The sequence below is a fragment of the Cucurbita moschata genome, unplaced genomic scaffold, assembly GCF_002738365.1.
Source record: "Cucurbita moschata cultivar Rifu unplaced genomic scaffold, Cmos_1.0 Cmo_Scf00011, whole genome shotgun sequence".
NCBI classification, from domain to species: Eukaryota; Viridiplantae; Streptophyta; class Magnoliopsida; order Cucurbitales; family Cucurbitaceae; genus Cucurbita; species Cucurbita moschata.
The window spans coordinates 4,793,624-4,816,535 of record NW_019268527.1 but is presented as its reverse complement, the minus strand read 5'-3'; the positions used below and the strand labels follow the sequence as shown (position 1 = coordinate 4,816,535).

At 38.4% G+C, this 22,912-nt stretch overlaps 4 protein-coding genes across 4 annotated transcripts; 1 reads left to right on the top strand and 3 right to left on the bottom strand.

The window, feature by feature from the left end:
* Positions 1–849: 849 nt before the first annotated feature.
* Positions 850–8,605, bottom strand: LOC111449487 (peptidyl-prolyl cis-trans isomerase FKBP53). Its single transcript, XM_023089398.1, has 11 exons — positions 8,462–8,605; positions 8,160–8,233; positions 7,476–7,711; positions 7,167–7,315; positions 5,710–6,058; positions 5,271–5,405; positions 2,372–2,669; positions 2,037–2,121; positions 1,874–1,915; positions 1,712–1,760; positions 850–1,134 (listed from the first exon to the last, which is right to left on the bottom strand). Exons 1-11 carry the CDS (start codon positions 8,472–8,474, stop codon positions 1,053–1,055), a joined length of 1,512 nt encoding a protein of 503 aa, XP_022945166.1. The 5' UTR covers positions 8,475–8,605; the 3' UTR covers positions 850–1,052.
* A 470-nt stretch (positions 8,606–9,075) lies between these two features.
* Positions 9,076–12,517, bottom strand: LOC111449489 (hypersensitive-induced response protein 4). The gene is made up of 5 exons (XM_023089400.1): positions 12,134–12,517; positions 11,497–11,617; positions 11,299–11,390; positions 9,805–9,901; positions 9,076–9,662 (listed from the first exon to the last, which is right to left on the bottom strand). The coding sequence occupies exons 1-5, from the start codon at positions 12,326–12,328 to the stop codon at positions 9,262–9,264; spliced, it is 906 nt and encodes a 301-aa protein (XP_022945168.1). The 5' UTR covers positions 12,329–12,517; the 3' UTR covers positions 9,076–9,261.
* Positions 12,518–13,107: 590 nt separating this feature from the next.
* Positions 13,108–15,417, bottom strand: LOC111450029 (LEAF RUST 10 DISEASE-RESISTANCE LOCUS RECEPTOR-LIKE PROTEIN KINASE-like 1.5). Its single transcript, XM_023090167.1, has one exon. The coding sequence runs from the start codon at positions 15,171–15,173 to the stop codon at positions 13,311–13,313; it is 1,863 nt and encodes a 620-aa protein (XP_022945935.1). The 5' UTR covers positions 15,174–15,417; the 3' UTR covers positions 13,108–13,310.
* Positions 15,418–18,007: 2,590 nt separating this feature from the next.
* LOC111449270 lies at positions 18,008–19,622 on the top strand. The gene is made up of 3 exons (XM_023089106.1): positions 18,008–18,769; positions 18,868–19,159; positions 19,261–19,622. Exons 1-3 carry the CDS (start codon positions 18,200–18,202, stop codon positions 19,293–19,295), a joined length of 897 nt encoding a protein of 298 aa, XP_022944874.1. The 5' UTR covers positions 18,008–18,199; the 3' UTR covers positions 19,296–19,622.
* The last annotated feature ends 3,290 nt before the right edge of the window (positions 19,623–22,912 follow it).

Sequence of the window (22,912 nt, the reverse complement as noted above, 5' to 3'; positions counted from 1 at the left end):
GTTGTGAATATCAATGAAGATTAAGAAAATTCGATCCCAATTCTATTTCTCATTCTTAACTCTATATTGTGTAGCTTGTATCCTATTTAAACGTTGTGAATATCAATGAAGATTAAGAACATTCAATCCCATTGTTTACTTGAATAATAATATTTTCAGATCTATTCACTTTTGAGTGGTAGAGTCAGTTGGTGTTAAAGCCTCCCCTGAGGTTTATGGAGCTCCCAAATAGTCTCCCCTTCGTCGATGCTCGACTCATTTCTCTAAATCCCTCGAACAAAGTACATTCTTCGGTCAACACTTTAGTCACTTTTGACTATACCTTCGAGACTCACAATTCTTTGTTCGATATTTGAGGATTTTATTGACATGGCTAAGTTTAGAGCATGAACTAACACAATATCTACCCTCAAAAGTGTGAATAAATCTGAAATATTATTACTCAAGGAAACAATACAGATTTAAGAATGAGAAAAAGAATTGAGATAGAAGGTTCTATCTTCATTGATATTCACAACGTTTAAATAGGATACAAGCTACCAATTAATACCTAAAAATATAAACTAACTAAATCTTGAGAATCAAATAAAATATACTAAATCAAATCATAAGAAAAAAATATTAACGGATTACAAATATGTAAGATATATTCCATAACTAATATATTCTCCAAATATTAACTGGTTACGAATATCTGAGATATATTTCATAACTAATTCAAACTAGCAATAAATTGCACTAAATTCTGACGGAAGAATAACTAATGTGAAAATAATAGGAAGTGAAAATAGCCCACTATAACGAGGCGATGCCTTTTCGAATGATTAAGTTAGGCTCATATCGACAAACATTAGCAACACTTTCAGCTCCAAAATCATAATTCCATATCTAAATGTAAGTTTAGAGATGTGATCTCATTGATCCAAAATTAGGTTCGCGCAGATGATATCAAGTAACATACAAAATTGAGATTGATGGTAAGTAAAAATAGAAACAAAATTTTCATTAAGACTACCAGTTGGTGCAGTCAGGCAATGGGAAGGCCGTTGAATTCAGCGGACACCAACCAATTCCACATCAAAAATAAGCCATGAGTTCGGCGGAATCTTCCCTCCCGCACCTGCAGTTCCATAACTGCATCCACCAAAACATTTGTTCAAAAACAAATTAAAGTTCCTTTTTCTGCAGCCAAATGGGTATAAAATTCCAGCAATAATCGACATAAACCCTTTTTCAAGTGATTAACGTGTACTCTACCCATCACGTTCAAAATGTAACAGCCAAAGACCACCGCTAATAGATATAGTCCTTTTTGAGCTTTCCCTTTCGGGCTTTTCTTCGAGGTTTTGAAATGTATCTACAAGGAAGAGGTTTCCACACCCTTATAAGAAATGTTTCGTTCTCCTCTCCAACCAACGTGAGATCTCACAATCCACCCCCTTAGGGGCCCAATGTCCTCCCTGACACACCGCCCGGTGTGCCAGGCTCTGATACCATTTGTAACAGCCCAAGCCCACCGCTAGCAAATATTGTCTTCTTTAGGCTTTCCCTTTCGGGCTTTCTAAAATGCGTGTACTAGGGAGAGGTTTCGACACCCTTATAAGAAATGTTTCGTTACCCTCTCCAACCAACGTGGGATCTCTAATACGCATACAGGAGGGGATTCAACCAAAATTATCATAATAATCACATTATAAATACAATTACATACCCCATTGATGGAGGAATAGTCAATCTCCTTTTATCCCCAATACGCATACCTGAGAGGATTCAACCAAAATCGAAGTTAAAAACTTGTAAGAGTCAAAGCGACGAAATCAAAGTTCAATTTATCTTTTCTCATCAAAAGAACTTGGGTCATTCAAATGATTACCATTAACCCCGACATCCCATCCCTTTATCACCTGTCCCAAACCTGCAACAAGACAACGCAAGTTATGATTTAAATGTTCTGTCACAAACCCAAATATTTTCTTCAACAACAAAGAACTTCACATTAATAAATGAAAAGATGCATCACATTAACCCAAAATTACCTAAACGGAATTTGAACGGTGCTCTACCGACGTTACTGTCAAATATTTTGCCGTTCTTTAGCTTGCCAATGTAGTGAACACTAACCTGAAATCAGAGAAGCCTTAGTTATATTTGTGAGTGTCCGAGCCAACTTGTGCGAGCCTTGACTAGTCTCACATGAGAACCGCCTAACCTTACTAAAGCCGATTTCAACCAAATCCTACCATTTGCATCTAAATTCTAAAGCTAACTTCAATTGTAGCATATACTACTGCATGGTTTGTCAGCTAAAATCAACAGGCAGAACCTATGGTCGGGACAAAAATTCATTCAAGTAAATAGACTTCTACCGTACCTGGTTTCCGGGTGAAGCTCTTTTACCATCTGGTTTACCCATGGCTATCTCCTCAATAACCAACCCATTAGCAAAGGTTCTCACTTGAGATGACTTGGATTCGCTTCCCTTCTCTTTTGACCCGAGAGTTGATTTACGATGATCTCCCACCGTTTTAGTTAGTTCTTCGGATTTTGATCCGACTTCAGTCTCCTTGTTCTTCTCCTCCTTTTTTTTCTTCTCTTTTTTCTTTTTCTTTTTTTGTTTATCTTCCGAATGGTTTTCACCATCAACAACGTCCATGTGAGTCGAGGCATCCCTATGCACATAGCCATCAAAATTTTCAGTTATCTAGTAACAACGTGCTTGTAACATGAAATAACTGTGAAGTTTCAGCTTTATCCAAAATTATTATAACATAAATGTAAGTTCGTAATGCAGAAAAGCATGCCGAGAAAAAGGAAACAATAGAATTTTCAACATCATGCCGTTCGCCCCAACTTAATAAAGGCACAGTTTCATCCGGTCCCACTTAAGAATAAGCCCTCTTGGGCATATCTATTATCAACGTTCATCAATTATTTTTTCCTTCTCTTGCTTAGTTCCTCTCTCTCCTCTTTAATCCTTCTTCTTGACACAATATCTACCACTCAAAAGTGTGAATAGATCTGAAAAATATTATTACTCAAGGAAACAATACAGAGTTAAGAATGAGAAATAGAATTAGGATCGAAGGTTTAATCTTCATTGATATTCACAACGTTTAAATAGGATACAAGCTACCCACTAATACCTACCAATAAGGAAAATATAAACTAACTAAATCTTGAGAATAAAATATACTACTAATCAAATCATAAAGAGATTAACTGATTACGAATATCTAAGATATATTCCATAACTAATATATTCTCCAAATATTAATTGATTACGAATATCTTGACTAATTCACTTAACAATAAGTTGCACTAAATTCTGACAGTCTCCCTTAGTGCAAGCTTATTTCTCAATAACTCCGAGAGCCTTACGAAAAACTTCAAACTTCACTTTGGCAAGTGCCTTAGTAAATATGTCTATAACTTGGTAAATAGTATGTATTTTCTGCAATTCAACATCCTGCAATAACACTTATTCCTGTTGGGATCCTTCAATCGAGCTACTCAGCAAGGGATGAAAGGAAATAGAGTAGGGAGAGGAGGCCGAGGAAGTCCTGCTGGGAGAGAGAGTCAACAGGATGGAATTCCATTGCCAATGATAGGATCTTCTTTTGGACATCTAGGACCAATGTAGTCACTTACTCCTGGCATGCCACCCGGTCCCAGCCCACCAGCTTCTCCAGGCTCTGGAAGAGGCATTTCTTCAAGTGTAGCTGGGCCGGGTTTCAATAACTCTAGACCAGTGGGGTGAGGTGCTCAACCTGATAAAAATCTTAGTGGTTTTGTGGATGCTGATTGGGCCGATGACGTGAACGACATATGCTCCACAAGAGGTTTTTGTTTTACAGCAAGCTTTGCTGCAATTTCATGGTGTAGTAAAAAGCAAAGCACCGTTGCTTTGTCAAGTTGGGAAGCAGGATATGTAGCTGATACAATGGCTACTCAAGAATGTTTGTAGCTCAGGAGGCTTATTCAAGAAATGGTTACTACTCTCCATCAGCCAATTCAAATTAATTGTGATAATGAAAGTGCAATAGAACTTGCTGGAAATCCGGTGTTTCATGCTCGTGCTCGAACATGTTGAAACTCATTATCATTTTGTTCGAGAGAGAGTGTTATCACAAGATGTTGTAATGACCAAGTTGCAGACATATTTACTCACTTGCCAAAGTGAAGTTTGAAGTTTTTCGTAAGGCTCTCGGAGTTTTTGAGAAATAAGTTTGCACTAAGGGAGGCGGTCAGAATTTAGTGCAACTTATTGTTAGTTTGAATTAGTCAAGATATTCGTAATCATTTAATATTTAGAGAATATATTAGTTATGAAATATATCATAGATATTCGTAATCAGTTAATATTTTTCCTTTTATGATTTGATTAGTAGTATATTTTATTTTATTCTCAAAATTTAGTTAGTTTATATTTTTTTTATTTGTAGGTATTAGTTGGTAGCTTGTATCCTATTTAAACGCTGTGAATATCAATGAAGATAGAACCTTCGATCCCAATTCTATTTCTCATTCTTGACTCTATATTGTTTCCTTGAGTAATAATATTTTCAGATCTATTCACACTTTTGAGTGATAGATATCGTCCCATCTTCTTTCCAAAGTTTTTGAAGGGTTTTATGCTGACTACTTATCTCATTTTGAAGTTCTACTTGTGGTTTTGGAACATTATTGGCATCAGCCACTCTCCTGATAGAAGGTTTTCCATGATAAAGTAGGTTATGTTGCACTCACTAGAATGTTTTCCGGCAAGCCACTCTCTTCGCAACTTTATAGTGTATTTGTTGGGAAAGAATAGAAGGTTTTCAAAGGCATGGAAGGTTTTAGGGAGGGGCCAAAAATCGAAGTCTGTCCCATTTAATAAATGCCTTTCTTGGGGCGTAGAAAAAAAAACATGTAATTACTCACTGACGTTGAATCTTCCCAATTGGAGCCTCTCTTAGTAATTTAACTCCCCTCTAGACTTATCTTTTAATATAGTTCTTAATTTCACCTATCCTTCAAAAAAAAGGCATAAATTTCATAATATTCACTAAGTTACTAAAAGTATAATTGGTTAACAGAGTCATGGAGTAGATCCCTAAGGCCTAGATCATGCGTGAATCTCATTATGCAAAGAATTACATCCTTAAAATGGATCAAACTAAGCAGTAATATTTCCAAACATGGAAGAGATCAGAACAGAACTAATGCAGAAAAGATGCATATCATCTTCAAATATAGTATCAGAGACATTAGAATGAGACTGAAATACGCACCTCTGTTTAGATAGCTTTTTATCATTCTTATCTCCATCAGAAATCTGATTGACACCTTCACTCTTCACTTCTTTTGGTGGCTCTTCCCCAGCCTTTTCTTCTTTTACCTTCTTCTTTTGCTTCTTTTTCTTTTTGCTGGCATCATTATCAAATTTCCAACATAAGAAAGTGAAATAACATTTACTGTTAAATAGCAATGTGGTTAAAGTTCAGGGATAAAATTACATTTACTGTCCTTACCCTACCAAAAATTTAACTAGAGTAAACCTGCTGATGGAAAATTTATCCCCATCACTAAGCAGAAAATTTAGAAGCCACGGGTAATAATTCATCAGAGGGAGAAAAAACATCCCAAACTTGCTCCGGTAACACCCTACAACTTCCCTCGAGCCCAACCAAAGAGATTAAGCTGTATAATTGAGTACTTAAATAATCTCACCTTTCCAAAAGATCAACTTGCTCATCATTTTCGACTTTTCTTTTTATGCTAGAAGCATCATTGCCATCTTTTGCTTTTGCCTCCTTCACATTCCCAGTACTTGGGTTTTTTTGTTCTTGCTCAGATTCTAGCTTCTGAATATTTACTTTGCTCTTGCTTTGAGTAGGAATTGGAAATCCATCTTCATCTTCACTTTCTGGAACTGCTTTTTGCACATTTCTTTTCAATACAATCTGACGCTGTGAGTTCCTATTGTCTTCAGAGTCACTAGACTTGTTTTTCTTCACTTTCTTGGCTCGACCGTTGGCATCATTTGATTTTTCATCATCCACTATCTCCTCAATTACAACTAGCAAACGTGGGAAAGGAAACAAACACTTGAATTAAACATTAATATTGTTCAAGGTCGAAATGAAAGAGTTCAAAAATGAACTTTGAATAAGTAAAAACGGTAAAGTTCGGCATGGCTTCACCCAAAAAGATATAGTAGCAACAATATACTAAAATCATAACAACAAAGTCGCATAAAAATATTGAGGCTAAACATTTGACTCCATCAAAGAAATGTGAAATATACTCCGTAAATTGCTTTCTTTTTTTTTTTTTTGGAATGAAATCGTACACTCCAATATATGACCAAATAAATCCCACAGGATAAACTTTTATTTTGTGCAAACATACCAAACAAAAGCTGATAGGACACAAATCGCAAAGTAAAAAAATAGTTGGACGAAAACTTTGGAAAATGAGAAGAGATAGCCAACTAACTAAAAAGAATTACGCCTAGTTCCAGACCTTGCTGGCCTCTCTCCCATGTTTAATAATTCTCGTATTCCTCTCTTTAGTTCCGAAGCTCCCACTAAGTAGATAGAACCAAGGAAGACCATGAATCCTAATATTAGCATGGTCCTTAAGACTAGCAAAACGAATAAACAGGCTTTCCCAGATCGTGCCGCAGAATCCAGTGAATTAAAGGAAGTCACTCTCAAGATACCAGTGGATCCATGGAGGACCAAGATGCAAATACTGGTCACAGATCCCAAACAGGTCCCCTTGCGGCAACCATGTGAAGATTGTGTTTCTTGTCCCATGTCCCTGTTCCTCAAAAAGGTAGTCAATATCCGGTATGGATTCTTCAAAGTTCACAAGACACAAATTTGGGAATAATAATAAAGATCGGGCTCAATTTTGTAACTCTCTAATGGGTATTGAAGCTCTATAGAATCTTAGACCCTTGAAACAAAATGAAAATATATAACCTTCTCAGGCAGTTCAGATTTCAAATCAAATTACCAAGTGGTGATATGGTCCTTCACCCTTCAAACCAAAATATCTAGTAAAATAGCCTATTATCGAATAGAACAACTTTATAACACTACTAAATGAACCACTTAAAAAACATGGATAAAATGCCATGCACTTGTACAGATAGAAAGTTCACAAAATTTTCAAATTACCTCCACTTTTAGGAACTGACGAATTAGAGAATATTCCAGGGTATTCATCGTCCTCATCGTCAATGAATTCATCATCATATTCATCCCCAGTGTCACATTCTGATGAATCCTCTGTATCCGTTTCTGCAATGTCCTCCCCAAAAGAATCACTTTGCATTGTAGTAAGAAAATGACAAAAGAATCACGCCAAAAAAAGACAACCACATGCGTCCTCAATTTCTTATTGAAAATACTACTTCTCCTCAAGAAAAGAGATATGTAACTGTAGTAAAAAAAAAATGTTAATCAAAGCATTTTATAAAAGGATACGACTCATAGTCATCCCTGATGAAATTTCCCTCATCAGCTACAAAATAACCAGAAAGATGGATGCTTTGTGGGCCGATAACTGAGAAGGCTACCAAATCATCTTCCTCAAATTCAAGATTCAAGGGGCATGATTCAATCTTATTCGGTATCAAAGAGCACAAAAAAATTGGACTCCTATGCCCAACAGAACACTGAATGATGCTTCTCTCTTTCGATGAGCCAGAGCCCAAAGTTGCCTAGGTGATTACAAAGATAGAAAAAAACTAATAATAAGTCATCCCAAAAAGTAGTAAAGAAAGAAAATTCCATCAAATAAACAATACATCTTCAAAATATTAAGCAACGAAAATTAAAATCCAATATAATTCATTGGCTCGCAGCATAACACCACAACAGTATTATCAGATTTACAAAATCAAAAGTCATAATGCAAACTGAAAGAGGCAAACCCAAAATCACATGGGCCAAATCGAAACTCCGTCGACTTAAACGTTGTGAGAATAAATTTCAAACAAAGTAATATTACCTCGCCATAACATCCCCACTCCACATACAGAGACATTCAAATAGAATATATATATATATATATATATATATATATATATATATATATATATATATATATATATATATATATATATTATAATTGTACACCTACAAAGCGGCGTCATGCAGGCAACAAACCTGAGTTATCCGGAGCTTTCCCGGCACATTATCAGAATGGTAAGGGTACGGTTTGCCTGGTTTCACTTCAATGCCTAGGACAAGCAAAAACAACAGAAGATACAGACATACGTGAGTATTAAAAGCATGCCAAAAATCCACACATGAGTGAACAAAATAAGAAAGAGCACAATGGGGTGATGTTAAACCATTTAACTTAAGTTACACAGTTGAAAACGATGAGCAGCAGAGAAGATGCGTAACCAGAGATCCAACGCACAAGTAAATGAGATAATGAAGATGGAATTGTATTAGAAACATACCCCAAAAACCCATTTTTGAGACGGGAGAATATTGATTGAACGAAGCTTTCTCTTAAACCCTAGACGACGCCCGCTCTGCTCTCTTAAACCCTGAGCGGCCGCGTTTTTTACTGCTGCTGCGCGCCGTTCTTCAATTTGTCAACGAAGTTGTGAACTGTCGGATATTAATTTGTATTTTATACCAATTTATTATTTTTTTAAATGTATTTAAACTACTTATTTGCCTTCACAGAAAATGATTTTTTTTTTTTTTTTTTTCCTTTTGAAGCGATACTAATTCTAACTTTTAAAACTGAATTTTAATTTGACAAATATACACTATATTTACTAATTATGTTAGGTTTAAATTTGCAATAGTAATAAAAAAATAACAATAATTATAATGAAAGTTATTTTCGAGTTAATTTATAAGTTTAGTTACTTGCAATAAGTTCGAAGGATCCAAACAATCCCAGCACGCCCAACATTCAGTTCAAACAATATCGCTCAATGCCCACTCGTGCAAGTGTGCAAAGAGTGCTTGTCCCTGGCAAATGGAGGAGAGTTGATATCTCACCCACCTTGTCACAGCATAAGGCATGATGAAGAAATCCGATATGAACATTTTGTCGATCGGGAATAATAAAATCTATATATCAGAAGAATCATTTTCCATCTTATTGAATATCAACCCTCGACTCTTTCTATACATCAAATCAAAACACGTATCGAATCGGAAATCATTATTAAAATGTAAAGAACATTTTTTCATAGTTGGATGAAAGAAGAGATACACATGGTGGTTGCAGGTACTTGCTGAATCAATGGAGTAAATTGATGTTCACCTCATCATTAGTGAGCGCTGCCTGTGCACTCGCAGCCTCCATCATCCCGCTGCGTATTTGGTCGCTGACATCTCTAACATGGCCCGGACCGTGAGGAATGAACACAGTTGTGTTCTTGGATGAATTTCCAAGGTCCTTGATGGTGTCAAAATATTGAGTAATCAAGATCAGATCCATGACCTCTTTAGCTGAGGTACCTTCCACCCTATGGGAGAAGTTCAAGATATTCTCTCTCAGACCATCTGTGATTGCCTGTCTCTGCCTCGCCACACCGACCCCGCCTAGGTATTTCGCTTCAGCTTCAGCTTCTGCCTTTTTTACTAGGAGCACCTTCTCCGCTTCGCCTTTGTATACACTAGCAAGTTGAAGCCTTTGAGCTGTAGAAGAAAATGAAGTACTCGAAGCTGAGGATCCCATAATTATATGAATGGTCCATGGAATATCCAGAAGGAGAGTAGGGGAAGAGAGACAAAGGCTCCTCCTATATGATATGACAAGCAAAATGACCAAGATCACTACCTGCATTAATCTCATTCATTGCGCTGCGCACCGAAGCATCCGGTATTATATCGACCATTAAAATGTGCTCTATACTATATCCATAGTCTCCCATCACCTGATTCAAAATGAGAATGTGTGTTGAAATCCTAGTGTCGATCATATTAGGAGGTCCCAACAAAATTCTATATCTAAGATGCACCAAATAATAATAAGCTAATTATGACGAAGATAAATGAGAAGCATTTAAAAGTTTTCCAGACTCCAAATCAACGAATGTTATTGAAACAAATATCATGCATAGTACATTCAAATACTACATGTTTTTCTGAGATCCAGACTCTGCACTGATCTTTATATACATAATATATAACATGCTTGATCATCGGCTGTCCAGAAACCAACAAAAGGTACTCCCAAACCACTCCCAGAGCATTCAAACTCACCACTCACCAGCAGTAAGTACTTAAATCCGATACCTTTCTCTCCAGACCAACCCTTCCTTCTTGTAAGAACTCAAGCCCACCGCTAGCAGATATTGTCCTCTTTGAGCTTTCCCTTTCAGGCTTCCCCGCAAGGTTTTTAAAACCCGTCTGCTAGGGAGAGGTTTTCACACCCTTATAAAAAATTCACCTCCCTTCAAGGCCAAGAGTCCTTGCTGGCACACAACCCGGTGTAGATCCCACATCGATTGGAGAGAGGAATGAGTGCTAGAAAGGATGCTCGGCCTCGAAGGGGGGTGGATTGTGAGATCTCACATCGGTTGAAGAGGGGAACAAAGCATTCTTTATAAGGGTGTGAAAACCTCTCCCTAGCATACGCATTTTAAAAATCTTGTGGGAAAGTCCGAAAGGGAACGGCCTAAAAGGACAATATCTGCTAGCGGTGGGCTCGGGCTGTTATACTTCCTCTCAAGGAAAAAAAGCAATAAAAAAATTTTCCAACATCAGAAACTTTGTACAAGTTCTAATAATACCATGAATGGGCATAACTACCTAAGAAATCATGGAGGGAGCACATACTATTGTGTTAGACACCTCACAGAAGCATGTGCTGCAGAGTTACTTTTTTCCTTTTCTTTTCCCTTTTGTATAATGAAAAGAATGATGTACAAGACATTAAGAAGGCAATGATGGTCCAAAACCATGGATATGAAACCCTGTGAAGGCATTTGATTCATGGACTATTTGGTATGGTGTTTGTTCATCCTCAGGTGTTATGAGTTTGCGCAAACAATGCAGATCCATGCTTACCTAAACCTATGTTTTAAGCATACTTCCCAAGTTACACTTAAGTTCTACGAATCACAAATCTACTAAGTAAACATAGGCTACATTATCTCATACTTATATAATTCATTTCTCCTAACAATCAAAACAACCCTCACAAATATTCAAATGATTGAAAGCAAAGAGAGGGAGGGGGAAATAGCATGACATTCAAAAGCTAAAAGTCAAAAGATTTTTCTTGTTTGGAGGGGAAAGTGAGGAGCAATCTAATAAAAGGTCAAGTCACCTTCTCAAGTTCCTCCGATACAGCTTTAGCAACTTCACCCTTTTGTTCAAAGAGTTCATCCAAATTCATTCTAGGGACAACGGCTCGAACCACTTCGGTCAATAACCAAAATGCATTAGTAAGTAATAACTAAACCAAGAAAATACATTAAAATTGAATTATAGAGCTAAGTAGCAACTGTGAGATGAGATCGTATACCATCAAACACGTAGGCCTGAATCTGTTCTTGGGGATTTTGCAACTCATAAAATGCATCATGAGCATTTTCTTTGATGACCCGATACTGAATTGAACACAGCAATTGCACAAAGACATTATCCTGCAGGAAGGAGATCAGAATTCGTGGTCATGAACCAGATTATTAAAGCACGCCATTTCATTCATATTCAGAAACACATCATCTTCTCCTCGAATAATACCATCCAAACCTCAGTTTTCATATAGAGATGGAATTTAGCTGTATGGCCGATCTCATTCCTTCCTTATTCAATCTATTACATAAACCCCATCTACAGTACCGCCAAGCTACAACACGATACTCCACAGAATACGTAAGAGCTAAGCAACGATCTAGATGTACTACTTACGAAGGATAACATTAATCGACCCAAGGTCATCGGAATGATATGGGATCTTGCGAGCCATTTCGTTAAACTTTAATTCCAATAAAAAGAAATTATGAATTCAAATCAAATTAGCGAAGGCCACAACAAATTCATATACAACGAAGATGAAAGAAAGCAGAAGGATCGTAAAACAAATATCATTAGGGAGTCAAATAAAAACTCATGATTGACCACCAGAGGATAATTTTGAGAGACAAAAGGGGAGATACCTTGGTCTTGGTCTCAATACGAACATCGAGGGAGGAAATCCTAGTGGAGAGGAATCCCGCAAGACACTGACCGGCAAAAGGGTTGAAGAAATGGAGCCCAGGCTGAGCCAATTTTTCAAACCTTCCCCATCTCTCAACCACCCCCACACTCGCTTGCTCCACGCAGCCGAACAAAACACAATACGTATTACCCATCGGAATCTCCGTCCGCCTTCTCTGTAAAACCGCCGACGTCGAGTCCGGTAGACTTGCGAACCCCGCCGGTAAGTCAGCTGCACGATAGATTGATCGTTTAAACGTGAGACGAAATTTGCGTTCGAGAAAGACGAAGGATAATAAACACTATTCTTTTTCTATACGCTATCAATAACCGACATCGCATACAATTTGACACCTAATGGTTGCGCGCGTCAAAATATTAGGTTAAATTAATAAAAATAAACCTTTTTTTTTTTTTAATTTTAATATTTAATATATTTCTAAAATATTTTTTAATTTTAAAAATATTTTCATTAATAACTTTCAACTTATTTAAAAATTTTAAAAATATGTATATAATTAATATTATATTTAAAAAATATCAAAACACCTCGTAGATTATCTCAATAACTGAAAAAAAAAAAAATGCAACTTTCAATTTTGTACATCTTTCTTAATCATAATCTTACATCTTTATGATTATTCTCATTCGGAATGGACCTCCATTTACTATCACATGCTCGTCCGTTTCTATCTTGGTTAGTCCCCGAACCACTGTACTACTAGGGATACCATCTTTAATACTTAATGCCTAAGATTCAAATTATAATTTGGAATCTGAATTCGACACCTAAGGTTTGAACACAACTTTTTGTGGGAAACACTTACGTTCTTTAGGGTTTTTATTTTATTATTTTAATTATAAAATTAGTGGTTTTGTGTCATTTATAGGATAAGGTCGGGATATAGAGATTAAAAAAAAAAAGTAAATTTTGGAAAATAGAAGAAAAAACAAAAGAATATGTACATTTTACAGTCACCTCTCCCAGTTGTGACAGTAGCCACGTGGATATTTGAAATTTACCAGGCAAGCATCCGAAAAATGTCCTGTCACTATTGTTTGAACTCGTCAAACCGCCCACATTCGCAAGTGGCAGCCACGTAAATCAACTCGCCGACCAATCAACCACGTCAGCACTCAATTTGAAATCGACGACCGGACACCTCCACGACTGCAGCAGTTACGAATCCGCCGGAGCTCCTCCACGATCTCCTTGGCGTTGGGGCGGTCGTCCTTGTCCGCCGCTACACACCGGAAAGCCAGCTCTGCCATTGCCTCAACGCCGTTGATTACCTCGCCGTCGATACCCAAAACAGAGTCCACCACCTGATGGAGCTGACCCATTTGGATCTTCGACACGACCAGATCCGCCAACGTCATTTCTCGTCTCTCTCGGCTCTGATCCACCGCTTTTAAACCAGAAATCAGCTCCAACAACACCACTCCAAAGCTGTACACGTCACTCTTCTCCGTCAACCGGAACGACCGGTGATAATCCGGATCCAAGTAACCGGGTGTCCCCTGAGGTCCGGTGCAGACATACCCAGATGAAGCCGACGTCGTGTCTGAAAAAACCAACAGCCTCGAAAGCCCAAAATCCCCAACTTTGATTCTCATATCTTTCTCCATAAAAATGTTCGAAGAGGTAATGTCCCTGTGAACAATCGGCGGCACCACAGAGAAATGCAAATACTCCATAGCCATGGCGATTTGCAGAGCAATATCAATCCTTACTTGCCATGACAGAGATCCCTTCCGGTACAAGCTATTACAACCATGGAGATGGTCGGCAAGCGTCCCATTTGGTACATAATCATAAACAAGAATAAGCCCTCTTGGGTCGCTACAATACCCATGTAACCTAACAAGATTCGGGTGATTAATTGAAGAAAGAATCAAGATTTCGTTACAGAACGACTTGGTGAAGAGCGCCCTGCCGGAAGGAGCGGCAGCATGGTGCTTGTGAAGATACTTCACCGCCACTAATCGTCCATCGTTGAGCTGACCCAAATACACAGACCCAAATCCGCCGTCGCCCAGTTTCCTCTTCGGGTCGAATCGATTCGTCGAGGATTCTAATTCTTCGTAGGGGAAAACCGGCGGGAGAAGATTAGGTGAACGATGACGACTGAGGAACTGGGTTGTCGGGTCTACTTCAATGGCGAGAGATCTCAACCATCTCGACCGGAAAAAAGCTGTCGTGACGGCGACAACCAGTAACAAGCACATCAACGCAAAAACAGAGGAGAAAATCGCGATTCTATTAGGATATGTATATCGAGTTTGAGCATGATAGCAAATGAAATGCCTATCTGGGTCTGATGAATTGAAGCCGCAAACACCATTTTTAGCTTTACAATCAGTACACTTAATAAAGAAAGGATCTTGATCTGTATCCCACTCGATTTCAAGCCCCAATCTAAGAATCCTGTCTAAATACTCCAACACCTCGCCTTGACAACCTTGCTCCAAGAACGACTGATGCTGAACGCCACATCCATGGAGCAAATTAAGTGGCTTCTTAATAAGACTACACTCCCACGGACAATGACTGCAGTTGGGAAGATGCGGCGGCGAACAGGGGATGAGAAGAGAGAGCCGAGAACAATACCCATCTGAGATTCGGAACGGGGAGCCAGAGAGATTAATCGAACGGCTGGGAATAGAACTGAAACGAGATAAACAGCGGTGGTTCGATCCATGGGAAGTGTAAGTGGCATTGTGTGGAAGAGGGGAAAGAAGGAGGGTAGTGGAGGTCGTATTGAAGCTCAGAAGAGAAAAGGAAATCCCATTAATGGTGAGAACAGAGTGAGGAGAAGAGCAACGCACCTGAAAAGAAGGATGGCCGTGACCGGGACGAGATGAAAATGGGAAAACGGGGTCGGAAGAGAACGGCGGACATGGAGAGCTAGAAGGGTCAGCGGTGGAAAACAGAGGAGAGAGGTGGAGGAGGAACAGAACGACGGCGGAGACAGTAACAGAGGAGGGTGGAGAAGGCATGGAAACATGAAAATGGAGAGAAATGGAAGGGGAAGGAGATCCAAATCTGAAAGGCAAAGGAAAGGGAGTGGAAATGGGGACAGTGTAAGGTCACGTGAAGGCAAAGGGGGTGGTTTTGGAATGGAAAAAAACAAAAGAAAAGCTTTAAAAGCAGAGCAGGTCTCGCTGCTGTGAGCTCTGCGCCTACAAACCCCAAACTTCAAAGTTTCTTGCTTGTTTCTTTCCTCATTGCTTTAGCTTTTGCTTTTGCTTTTGCTTTTTGGTTTCTGTGTCAATTTTTTCTCATAGCTTTTGCTCAAACTGTTGACCTAACTCATTTTGGGGGTAAACATGTGGGGGAGAGAGAGGCCCTTTTCAATTTTTTTTTTCATTTGTGGACAACTTTTCTTCAAACGTTTGAATTTACCATTTTGCCCTTTTGAACACAAAAAAATGTTCAAGAATTTGAAATCATGTGAATGTGAATTATAATCATTTCTAGAATGGAGGGAAATATGAGGCAAGCTCATTCAATTTAGCCATCCATTTGCTACCTTTCACTGTGGACTTCTCTAGCTTTTTGCTACGCCTTTCATTGCCTTAGCTATTTACCTTAAAACAAATTATTATCACTTTTTTCTCTTTCTTTTCGAGCTCGAGAGAGTAGTTGAGTAAGAAGATACTATCTACGTTTGGCTTATGGTGAGATTTTATATCGGTTGGAGAAAGGAACGAAACATACCTTGTAAGGGTGTGTAAACCTCTGTTCAACAAACGCATTTTAAAACCATGAAATTCACGGCGATACGTAATGGGTCAAAGCGGACATATATATTAGTGGTGGGCTCGTATCGTTACAAATGATATCAAAGTCAAAGAGCAGGCGGTGTCACCAACAAGAACATCAATTCCATTAACAAAACGATTAACTTGGTTGGCCTTGCATACTAACAACTTTAGAGAGCATAAAATTAGCCAACTCTAAAAATAGGAAAAACACCAGCACAATTATTAATTTAGTGGGTCTACCATAGGAGGGTCGACATCAACCCTAGAAAAAAGGTCTACTATGACCATCTTTAACACACTGACTTTGTTAGACAAGGTGTGTCAACGAGTATGTTGGGTCCCCGAATGGGGTGGATTGTGAGGTTTTACATTAGTTGGAGAAGAGAATAAAGCATTTAGAGGCAGATGGTAAGATTCCACATTGATTTGGTTGGAAAAGGGAACGAAGCACTTGAAGGTGGATTGTGAGATTCCACATTAGTTAGAGAAGAGAACGAAACATTTTGTATAAGGGTATAAACCTCTCCCTGACAAACACGTTTTAAAATTGTGAAACTAACGGTGATACATAACGAGCCAAAACATACAATATCTACTAGTAACACTGTTACATCAGTAGACACCCACCATCTGGTATCGTATTCAATTTCCGTGAAAATATCTAGTTAATTATACGTTGAAATTTTTAGAATACATAAATCATTAATACCCGGAAAAAGAAGAGGAAAAAGAAAGAATTTTGAGCATTAATTAAAAACTAGGAGACATGCATGCTTTCACCATTCATTTGTTGGGGACACTATTTAATGTGGAACCCCTTTTAATTGCTATCTATCTACGCATTGCAACTTGGACTAAAACAATACAATTTTGTCACGTATCCCATATTATTATGTAATCATATTTATTGCCTAAAGCAATCATTAAATGATATTGCGATATTACGCATGTGCCCTCGGCCACAAACATAATAATAATAATAATAAAATATAATTCAATTTTATGCTTAACAAAAATTTTAAATTCCATTACGTACCCTCGCCTTCGGAGCCGCCGTGGCCAGTACGTCTCCACCACGGAGTTTAATTTTCTACTCGGTGCAACGGGGAAGAAGGCGCTGCAAACGAGGCATGAAAAACGGGTGAAATTGGTGAGTCTAGGGAATGGTTATGAGTTTATAGGTGAAGAATACAATCTCCATCGGTACAAGGCCTTTTGGGAAGCCCAAAGCAAAGCTATTAGAGCTTATGCTCAAAGTGGACAATATCATACCATTGTGGAGAGTCGTGTTCGTCTAACATGGTATCAAAGCCATGCCCTAAACTTAGTCGTACCAATAGATTGTAAATTCTCAATGTCGAACAAAGGACTCCAAAAGAAAAAGAGTCGAGCCTCCTCTAAGGCCTAGTAAAAAATGACTAAGACTCCAAAAGAAAAAGGAGTCGAGCCTCGATTAAGGGGAGTCGTACTTTGTTCGAAGGGAAGTGTTAGGATGATGAAAGTCTCACATCCGCTAATTTAGTGAATGATCATGGATTTATAAGGGATACTTATAAAGCCATGAGAGCTTATGCTCAAAGTAGACAATATTATACCATTGTGGAGAGTCGTGTTCGTCTAACAATTTGAGGGCTAACCACGTTACTCCGCCGTGGTCCATGTTGAATAATTACACGACGGTTTATTTCGTTACATAATTAAACACAATTAAAAAAAATTATTAATTAGAATTTTGGTAGTTTCTAAATCCACTAGACACAACCTGTCTTTATCATTATTTTTTATTTGTGTCAGTTTACTTTAATTTTTAGTCTCTTATATAAATTAGTTATGGACAATAGTTTTAATTATTTAATTTTAGTTTTTTTTATAAAATTCAAAATGTAGATATAATCAAGGAGTAGGTATCTTATTTTCACTTCTATTTTAATATTATTTAAAAAAAGAAAAAACGAAAAAGGAACTTTTTACCGTATCGGAGAGGCGGCTTGAGTTACGCCGGTCCGGCGGCGCGAATGTTGACTGAGACAGAGTCACCGAATATTCAACGTTAAAACCGCGTCATTTCAAGTTGCATCGCTAGCTGACTTTGTTTTACCAGTTTTGACAATGAAACGCCCGCGTTCTGTTCTTATCCTCCTTCGTTTACTTAGAAGTTTCCTGATTCAAGAGCAAATAGGAATTTGGTTATAAATTCACTGCCTTCTTTGTTTGGACAGAATCCAAATTTGAAGACTTCCTCTGTTTCTCGATCTTCAATGGATTTCTTCGGCAAAGCCAAGACCGTCCGTCTCCGTAGCCACCACGACAAGTACCTCGTCGCCAACGACGATGAGGAGTCTGTCAACCAAGACCGTGGCGGATCCTCCAATACAGCTCGCTGGTCAGTCGAGCTTACATCCGGCCCCACCTCTGATTCTATCATCCGTCTCAAAAGCTGCTACGGCAAATACCTCACTGCTAGCAATCTCCCTTTCTTGCTCGGAATGACCGGCCGGAAAGTGCTTCAAACCCTTCCCCGACGGCTCGATTCCTCCGTCGAATGGGAACCCATCAGAGAAGGGTCACAGGTCAAGTTGAAAACCCGATATGGGAACTTCTTAAGAGCCAATGGGGGTCTACCGCCGTGGCGAAACTCGGTCACCCATGATATTCCGAGTCGATCCGCTACACAGGATTGGATCCTCTGGGACATCGATGTTGTTGAGATTCAAGTCCAGTCTTTTATTCGTAAAGCTCCCACGATTGAGCATATGGATTCTCTGGATTTCAATCCCGGCTCGCCCCCTTCTACATCAGGCAAACCGGCGCATTACTCAAGACTTGAGGTATGAGATCTCTGTAAAAAAAAAAACTTCCTTCAAGGCAACAGATTTCTTCCTGTTCTTCAAATTCTGATACCCATTTTTGGTGGGTTTTCTTGTAGTCTACTGATTCAACAATCAGTGTACCGCCCAAATCTGAAGGAAGGACTGTTTACTACCATGTGGCTGATGAAAGTGGAGATGTGGATGAAGATACAGTGGAGGGTTCTTGTTTTACATTCAAAGGAAGTGGGGTGGAGGGCCTGACTCGTAAACTGGAGGAAGAAACAGGGATTGAAGATATCATCGTGTGCACTCGCAACCCATTGAATGGAAATCTTTATCCCCTTCGCCTGCAACTTCCTCCCAACAATGCTACCATGCATGTGGTTGCTGTTCCCGAGTCATCAAAATGTGAGATATCTTCAAACCTTTTCCTGTTGCGTTTTTCTCTAAGTTGGCCCTACTGGTTCTGATCCTTTTCCTTAACATCTTGGCTATCTTTTGTTTTCCAGTGGGGCAGGAGTTTGCAAAGCAACGTTTATTATGAACTCAGACAAGTCTCAGACCTTGGTTCAGACTCACTCAGATTCACACAGAAATAGTTACAACAAAAGGGTGTTTAAAGCCATATGTGTAGTCTTCCATATCAGTGATTGCAGCTAAATTCAGGAAGCTTTTTGTGTAATTGATATTCAAAGCTGTTCTTGAATTGCCATAGGAAGGGAGATAGTTCTTGCAGTCTTGACTTTAAGGCAGACTTTTTGGAAAGGTTCCAACTCCTGTTAATTCATGTTGACTTGGCATATCATTGAATTATTTCATTTCTGAACAGTTCCAACCTGCACTTTTCAAACAATTGAATAACTTTATTGGCTGATCTACACAGAAATCACCAAAAGTTCATACAGGAATACGTCCCATTCTTGAAATGATGAAATCTATTAAGATATCTCATGATAATATCTGTATTGAAAATTGGAGAAATTTCTCATGACATCTCTTCTTTAGAAAGCCTTCCAAGGAGGAGTCCGTGGAATGTCTAAGAAAAATAAGCTGCATCATTTCTACTTGGGAGTTTCAGAGATAAAACATATGCTTGTAAGCTCAGGTAGGTTTGTACTTCAAAATTAAAAACATTGAGTTGTGAGATCCCACGTCGGCGGGAGAGCGGAACAAAGCATTTCTTACAAGGGAGTGGACACCTTTCCTTAGTATACGTGTGTTTAAAATCGTGAGGCTGACGACGATATATAACAGACCAAAGCGGACAATATATGCTAACGGTGAGCTTGGTATTAGAGCCGGTATCAACGAGGACAAAGGGTGGTTTGTGAGATCCCACATCGGTTAGAGAGGGAAATAAAGCATTTTTTTATAAAAGGATAGTGGGTCTACAAGAGAGGGTAAATTGTGAGATACCACATTGATTGGAGAGGGAAACGAAACATTTAAACCTAGAATCCCGTTCTCGAAGGAAAATATGAACCTAAGAGGGTCAAGATTCATGCCAATGTAGCTTGCAGAAATATACGAGGGTACATTGTACTTAACAACCATCTTGACAGAGAGTTGAATCTGTATAACCTCCGTAGATGCCACCACATGGATGACATTTTGTTAGGAATCACGACTCTCCACAATGGTATGATATTGTCCACTCAAACTTTGAGTATAAGCTCTCATGGCTTTGCTCTGGTCCACAATGGTATGATATTGTCCACTCAAACTTTGAGTATAAGCTCTCATGGTTTTGCTTTGGACTTCCCAAAAGGCCTCGTACCAATAGAGATAGTATTCCTCACTTAACCTCACTTATAAACCCACCATCTTCCACTAAATTAACCAATGTGGGCATGGCTCACCACTCTCCACAATGGTATGATATTGTCCACTTTGAGTATAAGCTCTCATGGATTTGTTTTGGGCTTCCACAAAAGGCCTCGTACCAATGGAGATAGTATTTCTCACTTATAAACCCATGATCTTCCACTAAATTAACCAACGTGGGATTCACTCCCAATAATCCTCAACACATTTTTGTGTACACTTTACCTTAGTGAGTTCTCGAATGATTGAATTCCATGAATTTGAAGTCATGTTTGGACATTGTGTAACAACTCAAGCCTACCGCTAGCCGATATTGTCTTTTTTGGGCTTTCCCTTCAGACTTCCCTTTACGATTTTGAAACGCGTCTACAAGGGAGAGGTTTCTCCACTCTTGTAAAAAATACTTCGTTCCCCTCTCCAACCGATATGAGATCTCACAATCCATCTCGCTTGAGGGCTTAGGGTCCTCGCTAGCATACTACCTAATGTCTGGTTTTGATATTATTTGTAACAACTCAAGTCCACCGTTAGCAGATATTGTCATTTTTGGGCTTTCCTTTGCCGAATTCCCTCAAGGTTTTGAAACACATTTAGAGAAAAGTTTCTACGCTCTCATAAAAAATGTTTTATTCCCCACTCCAATAAATTGGGATCTCTCACATGGTATCAAAGATCTGTTGAGCCATTCTCAAGAAACCACCACACTTCCTGTACATATCCACCTGTGAGGAGTTGATCAGGCCATCACCAGCCATAGCGCCACATCCTCAGAGATAAAGCACTAATACCGACACAAGCGAATTGCATTGTATAGCCATCGAGCTCAAAGATTGACTGACAGCATTTTCCAAAAGCCCAAATTGACCATATGCATCAATCTTCCACATTCCACAAAACCAAACTTCTGTTAGACATTTTCTCGAACACCTTCAATGCTAACTCGAAAAACCACAAGCAGCATATAAATGAATCAAACTATTGCCAACATAAACCTCCGAATCTAACCCAGGTTTTACAATATGAGCGAATTGGGGCCATCAATTTGATAAAAAAAACACGACAGACATAACCAAAATCAAGTAAGGAAGAAACCTGGAGAATTTGCTAAAGAGGTAGAGAAAGGATTCGTGCGTCGAGAAGCTACGGAGTCCCTGAGCGTGTATGAGCTTGAAGACGACACTTTATACACCGTGGATTTGGTGGGATCAGTAGAAGCATTGTCCACCGACAAGCATGCACTTGAAACAGTTCCAGAACTATGAATACAGTAAGTGGAACATGAACTTTATGAAGATGAGAACGAACACATACACAAATCACGACTTTCACAATGGTATGACATGCATAAGCTCTGATGGCTTTGGAGCCTCTAAAAAAGACTCATACCAATTAAGACAGTATTCCTCACTTAAAAACCCATGATCTTCCACTAAATTAATCAATGTGGTACTCACTTCCAATAATCTTCAACACCTATTACGGAGAGAGTATGTTTGGAATGACTTTTTAGTTAGAATCACCGTGATGGGTGAATTCTTTATGCAATTTCATTAGATAAATTCAAGCTTAGACGTGAGCCATTTTATTTGACTAAGTCACAAATTTAAGTCATTCGGTGACGGGTTATTTTTCTTTGATAACAACATATGTCTACCTAGTCTCGCTCGTAAGATATAGTTCTAGATTTCTCGAGATAGTACCCCAATTTAAAATTTTTAAGTATAGAAATCTTATCCTAAAAAGATGAGACAAAATGAAAGAGAAAGGAAAGCTAAACCACCATAAGAAAAGGTTCAAACAATGAAGTATCCATCTTCCATTCAAAATATCATGTAATTATTTGTGCATCTCCTTCAACCAACCACCTACCATTTTTTCTCCATTTATTATCACTTATTCTAAAAACAATAAATATCTCTACTTTCTCCGGTTACAACAACCTCAGATAATGCCCATAAGACGAAAGATGATACCCATATTGGCCCCATTATGTATCGTCGTCTGCCTCACGGTTTTAAAACGCATCTATTAGGGAGAGGTTTCCACACCTTTATAAGAAACATTTTGTTCTCCTCTTCAACCGATGTGAGATCTCACAAAAAGTAACACATTTACTTTCAAGCAAAGAAAAAACAATAAATTTATTTGGTATGCGGATGATATTTATCAAAATTTTCTTATCGAGTAAGGAAAAATTTAAATCTATTTTGAACGCACCTAACAACAAATATTACCTACTTAAATATTCTCGAGACAAGAAACTCATTTGTAGCTCTATTAGCATTAAAGCAAAAGAAACTATGTACGTCTAAGTTTTTTTTTTTTTTTTTTTTTTTA

What these genes read in the sequence shown, in the direction of transcription:
- LOC111449487 (XM_023089398.1), bottom strand. An exon ending in AAAAAGCTATCTAAACAGAG is followed by an intron (nt 2,670 to 5,270) that starts GTGCGTATTTCA and finishes CTATGTGCATAG; the next exon opens with GGATGCCTCGACTCACATGG. An exon ending in ACTATTCCTCCATCAATGGG is followed by an intron (nt 1,135 to 1,711) that starts GTATGTAATTGT and finishes TGGTGGATGCAG; the next exon opens with TTATGGAACTGCAGGTGCGG.
- LOC111449489 (XM_023089400.1), bottom strand. Translation starts at nt 12,328, where the DNA reads ATGGGTAATACGTATTGTGTTTTGTTCGGCTGCGTGGAGCAAGCGAGT. An exon ending in GTATTGAGACCAAGACCAAG is followed by an intron (nt 11,618 to 12,133) that starts GTATCTCCCCTT and finishes TCCTTCCTGCAG; the next exon opens with GATAATGTCTTTGTGCAATT. An exon ending in AATGAATGAGATTAATGCAG is followed by an intron (nt 9,663 to 9,804) that starts GTAGTGATCTTG and finishes TTTCTTCTACAG; the next exon opens with CTCAAAGGCTTCAACTTGCT.
- LOC111450029 (XM_023090167.1), bottom strand. Translation starts at nt 15,173, where the DNA reads ATGCCTTCTCCACCCTCCTCTGTTACTGTCTCCGCCGTCGTTCTGTTC.
- LOC111449270 (XM_023089106.1), top strand. Translation starts at nt 18,200, where the DNA reads ATGGATTTCTTCGGCAAAGCCAAGACCGTCCGTCTCCGTAGCCACCAC. An exon ending in CGCATTACTCAAGACTTGAG is followed by an intron (nt 18,770 to 18,867) that starts GTATGAGATCTC and finishes GTTTTCTTGTAG; the next exon opens with TCTACTGATTCAACAATCAG. An exon ending in TGTTCCCGAGTCATCAAAAT is followed by an intron (nt 19,160 to 19,260) that starts GTGAGATATCTT and finishes TTTGTTTTCCAG; the next exon opens with TGGGGCAGGAGTTTGCAAAG.